Raw genomic sequence first — 14,524 nt, 5'->3', positions numbered from 1 at the left:
AGCAGTTCAGATCTGTAGCTTTGGTCACAGAAATCTTCTCGCATGCTGAATAATTTACAGTCAGCAGTTGTTACACAATAGATGGGTGCATGGCCAGCTCGAATACAAAAACCAATATAGAAAATGACAAGTTGTTTAGGTAGTTTTATCAAGGTCCTTTAAACTCCTATAACAAAGAACCTCCTAAGGCATACCAGAATGTTTTGTAAAATACATAAAACATATATGAAGGCCATCCAGGTATTTATAGAAAAAAAAATACCTTACCTACCAGAAAACTGAGCAGTACAAATAGAAGTTCTTTTCCCCAGGTTAAAAAAAATGTAAAACCAAAAAGGCAAAAAAAACATGCAAAAGCAGAGAGTGTTGGTTGTATACTATACATTCATAGCTGGGGTCAGCTGCATTAGAGAGCTGGCAGTAAGCAGTCCATCATTTTTGTTACCGACGTTTATTTCCAGATTCTGTAGAAATGTCCTTCTCTTCAAAGTTTCCAAAATCATAGAATTGCTCGATGCAAGACTAATCCGAGTTCTAGAAGAGAAGGAAATACAGACTCTCAGAACCATTTTATATTACTGAAAACACAATTAATATTGGATTAGAGAATCAAAGTATTGATATGTTTTCAGTTCTGGCAAACCTTCATCAGGAAGTGTAACAGTCCAGCCAGCTACAGACGAGAAGATGAATACCCCCGAGACCAAAACCCTTCCATTGAATATGAATAATCCATAAAAAAATTCCAGCCTTCAAAAACTATTGTAACTTATTGTATTTATTCCCAAATGAACAGCATTGGAAATTCCAGGCTTACCAATTGTCAGAGGAGAAGATAAAGAGAAAAGAAAGGGAGGTGGGAGCAGGTTATAGGGAGTGAGTAGAGAGGTGTATGGGTGATGACTGAATGGTAATATAAATATATTTTAAACCTTCAAAATGAGCAGCACTTTGTTGATGCATCCACTGTAGTGGTGCGCATGTGTGCATAGCATTTTCACAATACTCTTGCTGTTGTGCAGTATAACACCATCACGATGAAATCTCCTGTTGGCAAGTGACCGGAAGCGACATGATTTGAGATTTCGTGGAGTTGGCCATTTCGATAGGACAGCGGCTCTTCTCTCTTCCCCTCTTTGCCAAATGATATGAGGTGTGTTAGACAATCTCCTCACTACCAAACGGATAGCTGCTACATATACCTCCACCAATGCCAATTTCGCAGCCGCATGTTCTACATATCTCTGGGCAAAAACTCTCTACTATACCTTGCTGCCCAGTAGTAAAATGTTATCTGTAGCTCCTGGCTGGAGATTTATCAGCAAGTTCCTGCCTGGCAGTACCTGCAGGGCATAAATGTTACAAAAAAAATGTCTTTCTTTACCGGCCCAGGCCACCCAAAGTATCACCTCTAGAATCTAATCTGAGCTAGCTTGTGTTGAAGAGTAACTCCACATTTTGGATACATTTTATACTGAAAGCAAGGCAGTGAAATCAACTTTGAAGCTCCAGTTTGTTAATTAACGAATAATATTGCAGACAAAATTGTGCCCCTAGTTTTGGATGGTGTGGGCAAAGGTTAGAACCGCCATCAGATTTTTGTCCCCATTGGGGATTTTTGTTCTCTGCCAATCCCAGAAACACAATGGAAAGTGACAGCAAATCTACACAAAGTCAGGGTGAACAAATACAGCATTTCCTAATTGTCTCTAGAACATATGCCCCCATTGTGAGATTTCCCATTCACCCCATTTTTTTTAGGGACTACTGTAAATTTTTCCCTCTGAGTTAGTGCCAAAAGACACTAGGAGAGGAGGGGAGCTGAAGTGTCTTTGCCGTACTGGAAATGTTCACGTATCAGTTGATGCCATGAGGGACAGTTTACTATGGAATGTTCCCAATCACACAGCATTTTATTGCTTTTCACACATCAACCACAAATTGAACATCAATAAAATAAAAAGTGAGCCTAACAAAGTATACTTGTCAACAAAAAGCTCAACTGAAGTAAGCACATCTGTCAAGTGCCTGCACATGACGGTACCTGCTTGTACCGTCAGAAAAGCTTTAGATCCACACAACCCAGGCCAATCAAATCTGCAACCGTCCCTGTACTGTTGAAGGCTGTCCTACCCCCGGCACATTCAAAACTTAACCAGGAGTGAGTGGACCAGTGTCAGGAGAAGGTTCTTTAGCACCCAGGGCGAAGACGACAAAGTGTGCATCCCCATGAGCTGTGAACTACTCCAGCAGCAAGGGTTGCAGGCCCTGCCCTTTTGGAGCATCCCTCTTGCTGAAGACTCCAAGGAGGATTTTTCTCTTCTGCCTACCGCCTGGTCTAGCCTGGCCCTGGGGTGGACTGGCCTTTCACAGTATCAGAAAGTATTAAAGCTTGCAGCATAATGGGGGGTCTTGCAGTACTCTTGTAAAGTTACGAAGGCATGTGCTGGCACCTCTGTGCTTAATTATTATTATTTTTTTTGTGGATAACTATTTAGGGCTACAAAACCTTTTTTTAAATAGTACTAATGCCAAAAGTGCCATTTTCGGGCCGATACTGCGGCGTATCCCTGCTTTCTCTCCTCCATGCTGGGCGCTGCTCTGTGTCCTAGGGGGGAGGAGAGAAACTGTCACAGGCAGCCGAGCGCTGCGGGAGGAGAGCGCTGCGAGTGGCCGCCGTCTCTCCTCCCCACACCTCTCAGCCTCCCGTCACAGATGGGCAGAGTGGTGTGTGGGCGGAGACAGCTGTCATTGCTGTCACAGCAGGCTGAGCTCCGCTCGCTCAGCCTCCTGTGACAGCGTGTCAGGAAGGAGAGCGAGTACAAACACTCAGTGATTGCTGAGTGTTTGTAAATAATTGAGGACATGGTATGTTTACTATATCCCCAATTATGAATGAAAGGGAAGTGATCTACATCACCTCCGGTTCATTCATGATTGTGGATATAGTAAAACATACTCTGTTCTCATGTTATGAATGAACAGGACACACTGTCCTCAATCTCTTTTTCTATTTTAAATGGGAAATATAATTTCCCATTTAAAAATTAAAATGTAAATAAAATTTAAATATTTATTTTAAAAAATGAACATATAAAAAAATTAAAAAGTTTATAAAAAATAATAAAATGTTTGAAAAAGTTAAAATAAAAACCATTTTTGGTTTGACTTTTTGTTTCTCTTTTGAAATGTTAATTTCGGTGCACCTCTACTAAATACCATCTTACTTTAGGACTTGCTTTAGTTGCTGAAAGACATGCTATTTAATTTCAACTTGGTTAGAAAACAATGTAAAAGTGGAAATACCATTAAAAGGAGAACTATGAGGCGAGTGCTTTTCACTCACCTCATAGTTCTAGCCGACCTGTGACAATGAGACTGACAATGAGACTGTCACAGGTCGGCTCAGTAGATCGGGAGGTGAGCGAACACATACCGGCGTTCACTCACCTCTCGATCCTGTCACGGCTCTCTGCCGTGACAGGGAAGGGGCTGGATTCCCCCCTCCCCGCTCCGATCCTCCAGCGCTGACTGGCAGAACGGACAGGGGAGGGGGCAGGTACAGCTCGCTCTGCCTCTAGATAGACAGAGCCAGCTGTAAGTCACGCAGCTGGGCGGATCCAGACATAATTGTCAGGATCCGCTTCAGCTGCGGCATCTCAGTACACCGCGAGCAGCAGCTCGTGGTATACTGCGGCGTCTCATTATACCGTGAGGTGAGCGAACACATACCGGCGTTCGATCACCTCTCGATCCTGTCACGGCTCTATGCCGTGACAGGGGAGGGGCTGGATTCCCCCCTCCCCGCTAGCGCTGACTGGCGGAGCGGACGGGGGAGGGTGTGGGTACAGTTGGCTCTGCCTCTAGATAGGCAGAGCCAGCTGTCAGTCACGCTGCTGGGTGGATCCAGACATAATTGTCGGGATCCGCTTCAGCTGCAGCGTCTCAGTATACCGCGTGCTACAGCTCGTGGTATACTGAGCTTAGGGTGATGGGAGGACGCTAGTTTGTGTCCTCCCGTTACCCTGAGAACTATGGGGAAAAACACTGACCCCATAGTTCTCCTTTAAACAGTTACATACATCTAAAAAAAAAGGTAAAAATCTTACCGTGGCGATTCAATTCCACTGTCTCCTGTAATGCTATGATTCTCATTAGGGTTGGATTCCAGTGGGCTACTCTTTGTATTGAATAGCTTCAATGTATGCTCATAGCATGCTCGCATTTCTGCGGGTGCCTGTTCTGGGCCCTCTATGCATTTCTCATCACTTCCTTTAATGGATGTCTGTACAGTTTCTGCCATAGAATTGCAGTCACTGGAATTGCAATAGTCAAATATGCTGCCATCCACCAGCTCTGGAAGCGGAATAGACTCCACAGTATCATCCTCCAGCTCGGGATGGTTGAGAAGAAAGTGTGACAATGGCTGGTTGGTGCTTTCTTTTATGTGCAGAGCAGGTTTAGTATAACAGCTGGAAGATGACACAGAATGAGTGCAGTCGTCTTGGTGTTGGTTACCAGAAGATACAAACTGATGTCCCGTGGATCTCTTCGGCTCCCAGTGGCTTGCGGAAGTTTCAGATGCACTATGGCTTTCGTCACGTACATTACTCCAGTTAAGCATGTTCATACTCATATTCTGTATGCGAATTTCAAGATTCGGACATATGCCAAGATGTTCATCGGTGTCTTCTTCAATAGAGTAAGAGCAAGAAGCATCCTCATTGTCCATGACATTTTTGTAACGGCCCTGGCCATTTTCAAGATCTTCTCTTTGAGATCGGTGTGCTGAATATTTTGGTAAATCTTTAATGTTCACTCCACTGGCTGTATAACAGCCACTTTGTTCACATTCTGCTTCCTCTAATGAACCAATGTATGGTCGCGCTAAACTCTTTGAAGTATTATTGTTTCTACAAAAATTGGTTTGGCTGTGCTGTAAAGGTCCATGCACCGTGCTCATCTTACCACAATAAAGACCTGACGAAGAAAAACACTTTCCTCTTTCGTTTTCCCACGTCACATCTGCTTGTAAAACCATATTAGTTTGATTGTCTCCAAAAAGAGGAGACCCGTCCTCACCAGACAATGCTAGTAGAGAAGTCTGCTCTTTATTTTGTTTAAACTTGTCATCTATCCTTAGAGTACTGCATTGTGGGTAATTAGGAGGATATTCTGTCAAACCATCTTTATCATTAACAGGTACCATCTGATCCTGGAACAGCTCCTCGTTATAATAATCATTTACAGGCCGATCACATCTAAAATGTCTTGTTCCAGCCTCAGCATTTGACCCTGGGCAGTCCAACGACTTTGACCTTGACATACTTTTTCTGGTTTTTCCAGAGTTAGTCCTTTTCATGTCTTTTACAGATTTGTGTCCAGTGATGTTAGTGGTTTCCCTATAGGAAATGCCCTGAAAAGGGTTTTGAATTGGCTTTTTATGGAGGACTTCATGTTTTTCAACATCTGCATTAGATGGAGGGAAGGCATCTGGAACCAGTATGTCATCCATTCCACTGGTCTGTTGAAAGGACTTCTTCACATCTGCATCCACATGAACATCTGACCTTTGGACACCACTGTCCTTTTTTGCCTTTTCTTTACTAGCCTGAACTTTTTTATGGTACTTTGACATCCTACCATTTTTCTTCTTATTGCTGCTCTTACCATTATGTCCGTTTTTGGTTCGGATATCGGTCGAGGTCCCTTTACTAAAGTACTTTTTCTGTTCTTCAATTTTCTGCATCAGCATTGTATGTTTCATCAAGTTGTCCACAGTAAGAACTGGGTTAATACGCTTAATGATTTCATGTTCTAGATCACGTGGGATATTATCCAAGTTATCTTCATCCCTCACTGGCCATTCTTCTGGTGGAAACTGTGCAGAGAAAGTCGCCAGTTCTTTTTTAGATTTCTCCTTTTTAGAAACGTTTCTCCAAAACAGACTGATGCCAAATTTCTTACTGCACTTTTCTTTTTCCTTTATTGAGAGTTGTGGCTTGGTCTTCGCACAGGCATGATCGTCTCGGGAAGTTGAGGTAGCTTGGTTTTGAACAGATGTTTTTGCATCCTTGACACTTTTATGTTCTTTTGCATTGCTCTCGTTGATTGACTGCTGTCCTAGTATGTTCTGGGTGGAGTTTTCAGAGAAGCAGCTGCATGAACGGCAGTGGGACACAGAGGGGATGTTAACTTTAGTTAAGTCGGCACAACTTTCCATGCTTACAAGATACGTAACGGTCGGTGGTGAGGCGGATATCTCTTCGGCTGCACCACACTTGTGTGAAAATGGCTTTTTAGTGATGAAGTATGTCTGCGGAGTTACAATGAAATAGCCTTCTCCAGTGTGAAAGATTTTCCTGTCTTTGATTAGAGTACCAAGAGTGGAATAGAGAATTTCCTGGGATGGTGTTGCAATACCTATAAAAGAAATATACAGCATTCAATAAATTAAATCAATTTTTAAACTGACAGGTAATTATTTCAAAGTACTATTCTGGTGCCATTTTTTATGTGTGTGTACAGTTTTAGATATGCCATTACAGTCAAAGATGGAGACATCTTAGTATACAGCCTCTATGACTGTTAGGCTGCAGTGAGGCTGAGGAAAGGTTACATAGCATTCAGGGCTGTAGTATGAAGAAACGAGATCCCTTCATAGAGAACAGTAGTGTGCCAATACAAAACTCAGAAGGCATGGCAGCTATTGTTCTCTCAGGTAAGGAGCAAAAATCAGATTAGAACGATACGGAATTATGTTTATTTAAAGGCAACAGTTTGTATCCAGAGTAAAAAACAGGAATCCTGTTCACGGAAATATTTCCCCTTCCTAAATAGGAAGAGAAAGCTTGCAATTTGTAGTCCACTGCACAAGATGGAAATGACTGTGCGGCCAGCAAATGGTGCCTATAATTATTTCCAGCCAAATGAATCTTGGTCATTTAGAAGATCTGCTTAGGTTATGTGATTTGTCTGTCTATGTATATGTGGTAGCTATTGCATTCCTGTGCACACATGGTAAGGCGACTGTTCATGATGCCCTATAGTCACATCCAATGACACCCTATCAGTGAAAACAATAGAAATTGGACAAGGTTTTTTTAACCAACCCCCTGAGCCTCAGTCAGCAGAGTCTGCAAGTACACAAAAGATATTACAGCAATGGCTGATGCCTGCAAACATTATTGCACTGGGGAGGCTGTCATGTAACGTCTATGGGCACCATCAGTCTACATGCAGATATATGGTTATATAACCAATTCAAACTTTGTTTACATTAATTTGGGATAATATTGGCAAACATGTGCGCATCAGTTTTCAGACTATAAGAGACATTGTCTGAAATTTCTTCATCTTTTTTTCCTCCATAGCAAAGAAGTCATTCTTGCACTGCGTTGTGAGGTGTTGGTGCAAACGTGTACTAAAGCCAACCATACAACATTGGCGGGTCACGTGCAGCTTTAATCTGCACATAAAAGGATAAACCATTTAAAATAAATATTTTGGGTGAGCACCAGCGGGTTTCATCACCAGCCAGATTTTTATATCTTTGGGTTACACTGGTGAGATTTGCTGTGGCAGTTTGCATCTCTATCCCATTTCACAATGCCATAAAGAAGGCATCACTCACTTCTATTTACATGTTTCTAGTACTTAGAAAGAGAGGGGAAAAAATGACCATGTCTTAGCCTAAAATTTGGCAGCAGGTTTATAGAGCGCATCATTTTTCAGCACATCTGAATGGGTTTCTACTTTTCTGGCATTGGTTAAAGCATTAGGTGCAGTTGTTTAATACATCCAAACTGATGCAAATGTTTGTGTATGAAGCACACGGAGCTCAATTTGGGTTACTGCTTTAGGCAAGATATGGATTACACATATTGTAAACACAGTGAGCAAATTGTCAGCACCTGGGTAATGTTTTACCAGCTGCTCCATGAGGGATTCTTGAGTTACTAGAATCTGTGCGGCGTTCATATCAGATATTGCACAGCATAAGACTTCTGCCAGAGGGATGAACTGAGACTGAGACACGGGGCTCATCTGTACTGGAGAGACATCACCTGCAATGAGAGACAGCCAAAGAATCACACACTGCAACACAAACTGTACAATACATCACTCGGTCAGCGGTTTGGTAGTTGTTGGCTTTAGAAAACCGGTATATTTTTTTTAGATGTTGGTGTTCTGGCATCAGAAATTTTGGAATACAAATAAATCAGCACTAATTGCATTGATTACATGTAAAAAAAAGTAGTAACTAGAGCTGATCATACATGGTTCAAATTTTTTCTGAATCCTACTGAATTGGTGGAAATTTGAGCTGTGGGTGGCCCTGTCAGCACCACCCCGCTAAAAAACAAAACAAAAAAGGTTGGATGAAAAACTGAAAGAGCTGGGATGGAAAATTGTCAGCCTAACAGTGACTGCATCTAGTCTATTCAGACAATAGCCGGCAGTGCGGATTCCTCTATCCATGCGGTTTAGTGTGGATGGAGGAACCACATGGGCTGAATGAGAGAAATTTAAGCATGTATGGCTAAGCCTTACTAAACCTTAATTGTAATTTTAAAACCTATTGGCTCTTTAAAATATCCAGTGATCCTCACAAATATTGAACTTTTTTTTCCTTGTGCTTTGAGAGCTTTCCTCATAGGCCCCCACCAGTGTAAACATTGCTTTGTTTACAAATAACTTTTCTGCCATGGCAGAAGACCAGGACTAAGGACAAAAAAGTCCTTGCTCTGAATATATGTTTAATGTAATGTCTTTAATGCTACTATCCTTTATAATAATTTCTATATTACACTTAAGCAATAATTGGAGAAGCAGGTTACAGCTCGAAGAAGTCAGCCCCTTCACAAGGCTACTTCCAGGTTCCTTGCCTTGGTGAGGGTGACCTAGTCGTGCCTCCTGGTTCCTTGCCTAGGCAAGGATGACATAGTTGGGGCTCCCACCGCCCACTGTGATATCCACATTACTTATCCCAGGAGGCAGTGGTTCCTAGGCATGAGGATTTCAACCATCTTTGCGCTGATGCACCACAGGTCTTACCAATGTATTTGGGCCCTGACAGATATCTATGGTGTGCGCGTGTCTTCACATACTCTGATCTCATACATGTACAGATATACCGCGTGTATCCTATATATCTGACTAAGACCCGTGGCATGTCTGGGCATTCACAAACAGTAAAATCAACATGGCGGAAGGGGAGAGCAGTCCAAGGAGAATTTGGAACGAAGACAACACTGGATCCCGTGAACCAGTCATTACTGTTTTTTTTTTTTTTATATATAATATACAGAGACAGTTATTAGGCAGATATTATTTCATTATAACCAAAAGCAAGTTCCTTTTTAAAGGTATCTTTAGGTGAGCCAAACATGGACATACTATCCAATGATCTTTTCCAAGCCAAAAGTCCCTTTGTGATGCTGTTTTTTCATGCTCTTCCTCAACAATCAGTCCCCATTCAATACGCATTGTGAATTCGGTAGAGAGATTGTCAAATGATTATATCAGAACACTGAAAAATTTTGCATTGAGCAGAAGAGGAAAATAGTATGTTCAGACTCTCACCTAACATTCCAAATAGTAAAACAATGAATTCGAAGAGTAAAATCTGAAATAAATGGAGTCCACATGACTTCAAAAATGCCATTTTCGATCTAAAAAGAAAAAATCCTCAGTCATGCAAAACATTTATTTTGTTAATGTAATTCTAAGCAGTACTTGATTAAGGTCTCAGTATGCCTGGAGCTTGGACTCGGGTTCATTATCATTTGCCTTGGTAATAAATTAATTTCCCCTAGCATTGATTCCAGACATCCACAACAGAGTTTTGTTTCCTTATACCGAGAGGCCCACCAAGGTTTCCTGAGGCCAATATATGTCAGGGAGGGGTGAAGAAAAAGAACCTAAAGCAGAGTTAGCAGATTCAATGTCCATACATAAGTCAACCTGAAGCATAAGACAGGTTTGGCTTATAATGTTGCCCATACACGGGCAAATCTTTAACCAGTAATTTTAAAATGTACTTCATTTCAAATGATCACCAAATACTTGTATAACGTCTAGGGCTGCAGCGAATGATTATTTCATAATCAACTAGTTGGCCGATTATTTTTGCGATTAAATTGGATTAAAAAAATTAAATAGAATACCATCCTTAATTTGAAGTAAAATACAGAAATGGAGTGTTACAACGTTTACTTCAGAATAAAACAACATGAACAATTTTTTGCAATCACACTGCACTGGAATGCAAAGCAATGAGGTACTGTGCGTTCCAGTGTGGGTGATCACACTATGGGTGGGAGGCACATTTGGAGTGCCATTGAAATGAATGGCATTGCAATGTACCTCCCACAGCAGAATTTGTCAGGACAAAAAACTGAAAATATACTTTTTTCCCACCTTTTACATTTTTTCTTTAATAAATTGTGTGGTAAGCACATGGCGCTTGAATAGCTTCAGCCAGGAAATGACAGCTGCCATAGCAAGATTGCTCAGTTGGCAGCTGAATGTAAATACAGCAGATAGTGGGCTGGTGCAATAGCACCAACCAATTAATCGATAATGAGAATAGTTGACAACTATTCTCACTAATCGATCACCGATTAGTTGGTTGTAGCCCTAATGTATGCCCACAATAAAACTTATTGCTGTAGTTTCAGGTTGCTCAAGAGCCAATTGCAACTCTCAAGCAATCATTCCCATGCGGTGCACGCTTCCCCCACAGCCTGGCCTCTGCAGCCGACAGGTGAATGTAAGCAGCTGGGAGCAATAGCTAGACTGCTATTGGCTATTTCAAATTGCAATAGCCAATAGCAGGCTGGCTATTGAAGCCCCAGCCACTGAGAAGAGTAGCAGACCTGAGAGAGAAAGTTCTCTCTCAGGTCTGTGCCTCTGCTCAGTGGGCAGGGTTTCAATAGCCACCCTGCTATTGGCTATTTCAAATTGTAATAATAGAAGGCAGGCAATTGAAACCCCACTAAGTGAGCAGTGCAGCAGAATTGAGAGAGACAGTTCTCTCAGATGCACGGCTCTGTTCAGTGGGCACAATAGCCAGCCTGCTATTGCAATTTGAAACAGCCAATAGCATGCTTGCCATTTCTCCCCATTGTTTACACTCTGCTGCCGACCACGGAATCTAGCCGCTGGCCAGCAGCAAAATGTATAGAATTGTGTTAGCAACTAAATAAATTTAGTTGCAAACAAAAAAAATTGAGTCTATTGTGCACCAAGCCACTGGCAGGAAAAAAAAAATATTGGAGGACATATATTCTCGATTTTCTTTTTCCGGTTGCTTGAGAGTGCTGGTTGCTTGAATGCCAGATAGTGGGGAGTTTACTGTACTGGTTTAAGATACTTTAAGTAATACAGCGATGCACCTTATGGGGCACGCACAGCTCAGGCACCCTCTGCAGGCTCCACTAAGCACAAATATGAGCTGCTATGTTTATGGCTTTGTAAGGCAGGGAACAGAATCCCCAAACTGCTCAGAAGTTCTTTAGTACCCAACTGATGCCGGTTTTCAGATTCCAGAAAACAAAAAGTAATTGAAAACAAAAAACACAATAAGTACACTTCATTCCCTATAAATGTGCAGCTCACTCAAAAAGTTGTTTACAGTGTTTTGTGCGGGAACCGTGTGGGTCTGGAGCATTTACCTAATGTAAAGTTTCTGACTGAGCCACATCTTGGGTTTGTTAAATTACGGCTGACCTTTGTTTTACAGCCTGCCATTGTGAACTTTAACAAAGCCTGTTTATATAGAGCTCTCCAAGAACCTTTTATCCCAGGCAGTTGCTAGGACACAGGTCTCAGGTGTATAAATCAGGGGAAAGTCTTTGTACTGGGCAAAGACAGACAAATTTCAGATACCATCCCTTCTGGGTGATCTCATGTCATGCATGAAATATAATACACACCACCATGAGACAAGAAGATTTTAAAAATGGCACTTAAAATAAGTGAAAAGATAGCTCACTCAGACAAAACAACAGAAGTGGTCTAGCAAAGGGGTGCAAGGGAGAGGGCAAAGGTAGAGACCATTTTGACTCACTACAGTGATAATTGTACCAAATATTCCAGTGTAGACGCAATACCACAATACCTTGCCTTACTACCCATCTTATACCAATGAGGAAAGGGGACAGTTGTGGAGTTAATGTATGGAGTTGTGGAGATATTGTAGTACTGCAGACAGGGCCTTCAATGCGGGTTGGGCTTCCGATGCAGAGAAGGAAATGTGTTGTCAGCCCAAACAGGGGAGAGAAACTCACCGGATTTCTGGTAGATCAACAGGTACTGTTCTGTACTTGCAGCATTTTTGGGGGGATAAAACAATGGGAAGTGTCCATGTACTTCCAATAGCCCAAAAGGATAAAATTCAAAATATTAACAATCAGTTACAAAGCCACCCACAACTCTGCCCCCGGCTATATCTCAAACCTGGTCTCAAAGTATCACCCTAACCGCCGGCTTCGCTCATCCCAAGACCTCCTGCTTTCCAGCTCGCTTGTCAACTCCTCCCATGCTCGCCTCCAGGACTTCTCTAGAGTCTCTCCCATCCTCTGGAATTCTTTACCCCAACCTGTCCATCTGTCGCCCACCTGGACTGCCTTTAGGCGATCCCTAAAGACTCATCTCTTCAGGGAAGCCTATCCCACCTCAACCTAACCGCTCAACCATCACGTACTCAAACAATTCATCCACACACAGCTCACTCCTCATATATGACTTTCCCCTCCCTTTTAGATTGTAAGCCCTCCTTACCATCTTGTCTTGAATTGTATTGTGATTGTAATGTCTGCCCTATATTTTAAAGCGCTGCGCAAACTGTTGGCGCTATATAAATCCTGTATAATAATTATAATACTGCAGAGTTTTATTGAAACATTTTTGGCAAAGTTTTGTTAAAAAATTAATTGTAAAACTAGACTGAAATATGGTTATTGCTATAAAAAAAAAAGAATTCTGATGGTCCAGTATATGAACACAATAAAACGCTTGAGGTCACAACATCTGGACTGAGAGAACCTTGTAGGCGGTCATTGCCATCTTGAATAAGGTGGTCTCCTGGTCTTCTCTGGCATTAAATGCTTTCTAAGTCACTAAACAAGTACAAGAATTCAACCAATGTATGCTTGAATCAGGGATGCCGCTCTAAAGTCTTACAGTACAAGTCAAGGTTAAGGACAGTATACCTCGCAGCCCCCCCCCCAATACCACCAGCTTTTACAGGCTGAACTGCAGACGGGGTAGGAAGCCATCAGAGGAGGTAAATACAGACCTCTATAGGGAGGCCAGCTGTTTCTATTGAAGGGCTAGGGAGGGTTGCCAGGGGGGGCATTTTGTCCTAAATCTCAAATTGTACTTTAAAAACAACTGGATCAATATGGCAGCCAAGAAATTATGGGGGAAGTTAGCAATGGCAGCTTATGCATTTCGACACAAGTTTCCTTTTAGGTATTCTAGAGGATCTTTTGTTGTGTACTTTACTTTGTGAATACAACCAAGTTTAACCTGAGGTAACCCTGATCCCCATTAACGCAATGATATATGTAGAAAAGGAATCTGTAACATTATCCGCTATGCAAAGTGACATCCAAGACAGCCAGGCATTATTCAGTTCACTGGACCAACTCAATTCTGAAAAGGGACACTATTGTCATCAGACATTTGCTTGTGCTGGGGAAATGGCAATATGCCTCACTTCCATTGCCAAGTGCAGTAAAAGCTTTGTAAACTGCTTTGTAAAGTTTTATTTAAGAGGGCTTATTCTGATAATCTGGCTTCAGCAAGAATTGGTTTCTAAAAAAGCATTTGTTGTTTGTTTGTTTTTTTTTTTGGGGGGGGGGGGTTCCTTTCATCAGTGAAAAGCAAAGGGAATAAACCCTGGCATGAAAATGGCAAGCAGCTCAATTTGAAACCAACTATGTATTTGATTTGATTTTGAACACAGTTTTCATATGGATGTAAAGATACAACATATCACTCCTTAAACTGTGAACATTTTTGGTTTCCTTCCGCTAGCTTACACACTGTGAATATGAGCCTGCGTGAGGAACAGCAGCATGAAAGGGGAATAGCAGGTATTCAACACCTGGAAGTGTGAAATACCAAAATGTTTTAGCCTGAACATATAGGCCGATGGAAAGGGAAGTATACAGCATATTCTTTTAAAGCATAGACTGTGTCCTCTGGACCTTGTAGTGACAAGATCATTTTAGGGTAGCCCTTTCACTTCAGACCTGGCATTCCTTTTAGCAATGTAGTGCACTGCAAGACACATTTAGGAAAAAACTGTATTGTTGTTTGCAGTTGTTAAATTTTAATGTCAGGGCTATTTAGGGACAGAGTGTCATAAATTAGCAACTACAGTATATGAAAATGAACAAATCTGCACGTTTAAAAAAATAAAAAAAAGTGTTGCTTTGAACTTCTATGTTCTGCAAGAGTACTAAGATTACATTTAATTGCTAAATAAGTGCTTGCAGTTGCAGCACAAAGG

At 41.7% G+C, this 14,524-nt stretch overlaps 1 protein-coding gene across 1 annotated transcript in view; it reads right to left on the bottom strand.

Annotated features, from left to right (window-relative positions):
* Positions 1-377: 377 nt before the first annotated feature.
* STOX1 (storkhead box 1) overlaps positions 378-14,524 on the bottom strand; it is a 53,580-nt gene continuing 39,433 nt past the window's right edge. The window contains exons 2-4 of the mRNA XM_018572008.1: positions 7,914-8,066; positions 4,110-6,423; positions 378-534 (exon numbers count right to left, since the gene is read on the bottom strand). Coding sequence (XP_018427510.1) covers positions 378-534; positions 4,110-6,423; positions 7,914-8,066 — 2,624 coding nt within the window. The remainder of the gene's footprint in view (positions 535-4,109; positions 6,424-7,913; positions 8,067-14,524) is intronic.

The sequence above is a fragment of the Nanorana parkeri genome, unplaced genomic scaffold (assembly GCF_000935625.1).
Source record: "Nanorana parkeri isolate BGI_ZX_2015 unplaced genomic scaffold, ASM93562v1 scaffold1898, whole genome shotgun sequence".
NCBI classification, from domain to species: Eukaryota; Metazoa; Chordata; class Amphibia; order Anura; family Dicroglossidae; genus Nanorana; species Nanorana parkeri.
This window is presented reverse-complemented; position numbering and strand designations above follow the sequence as displayed.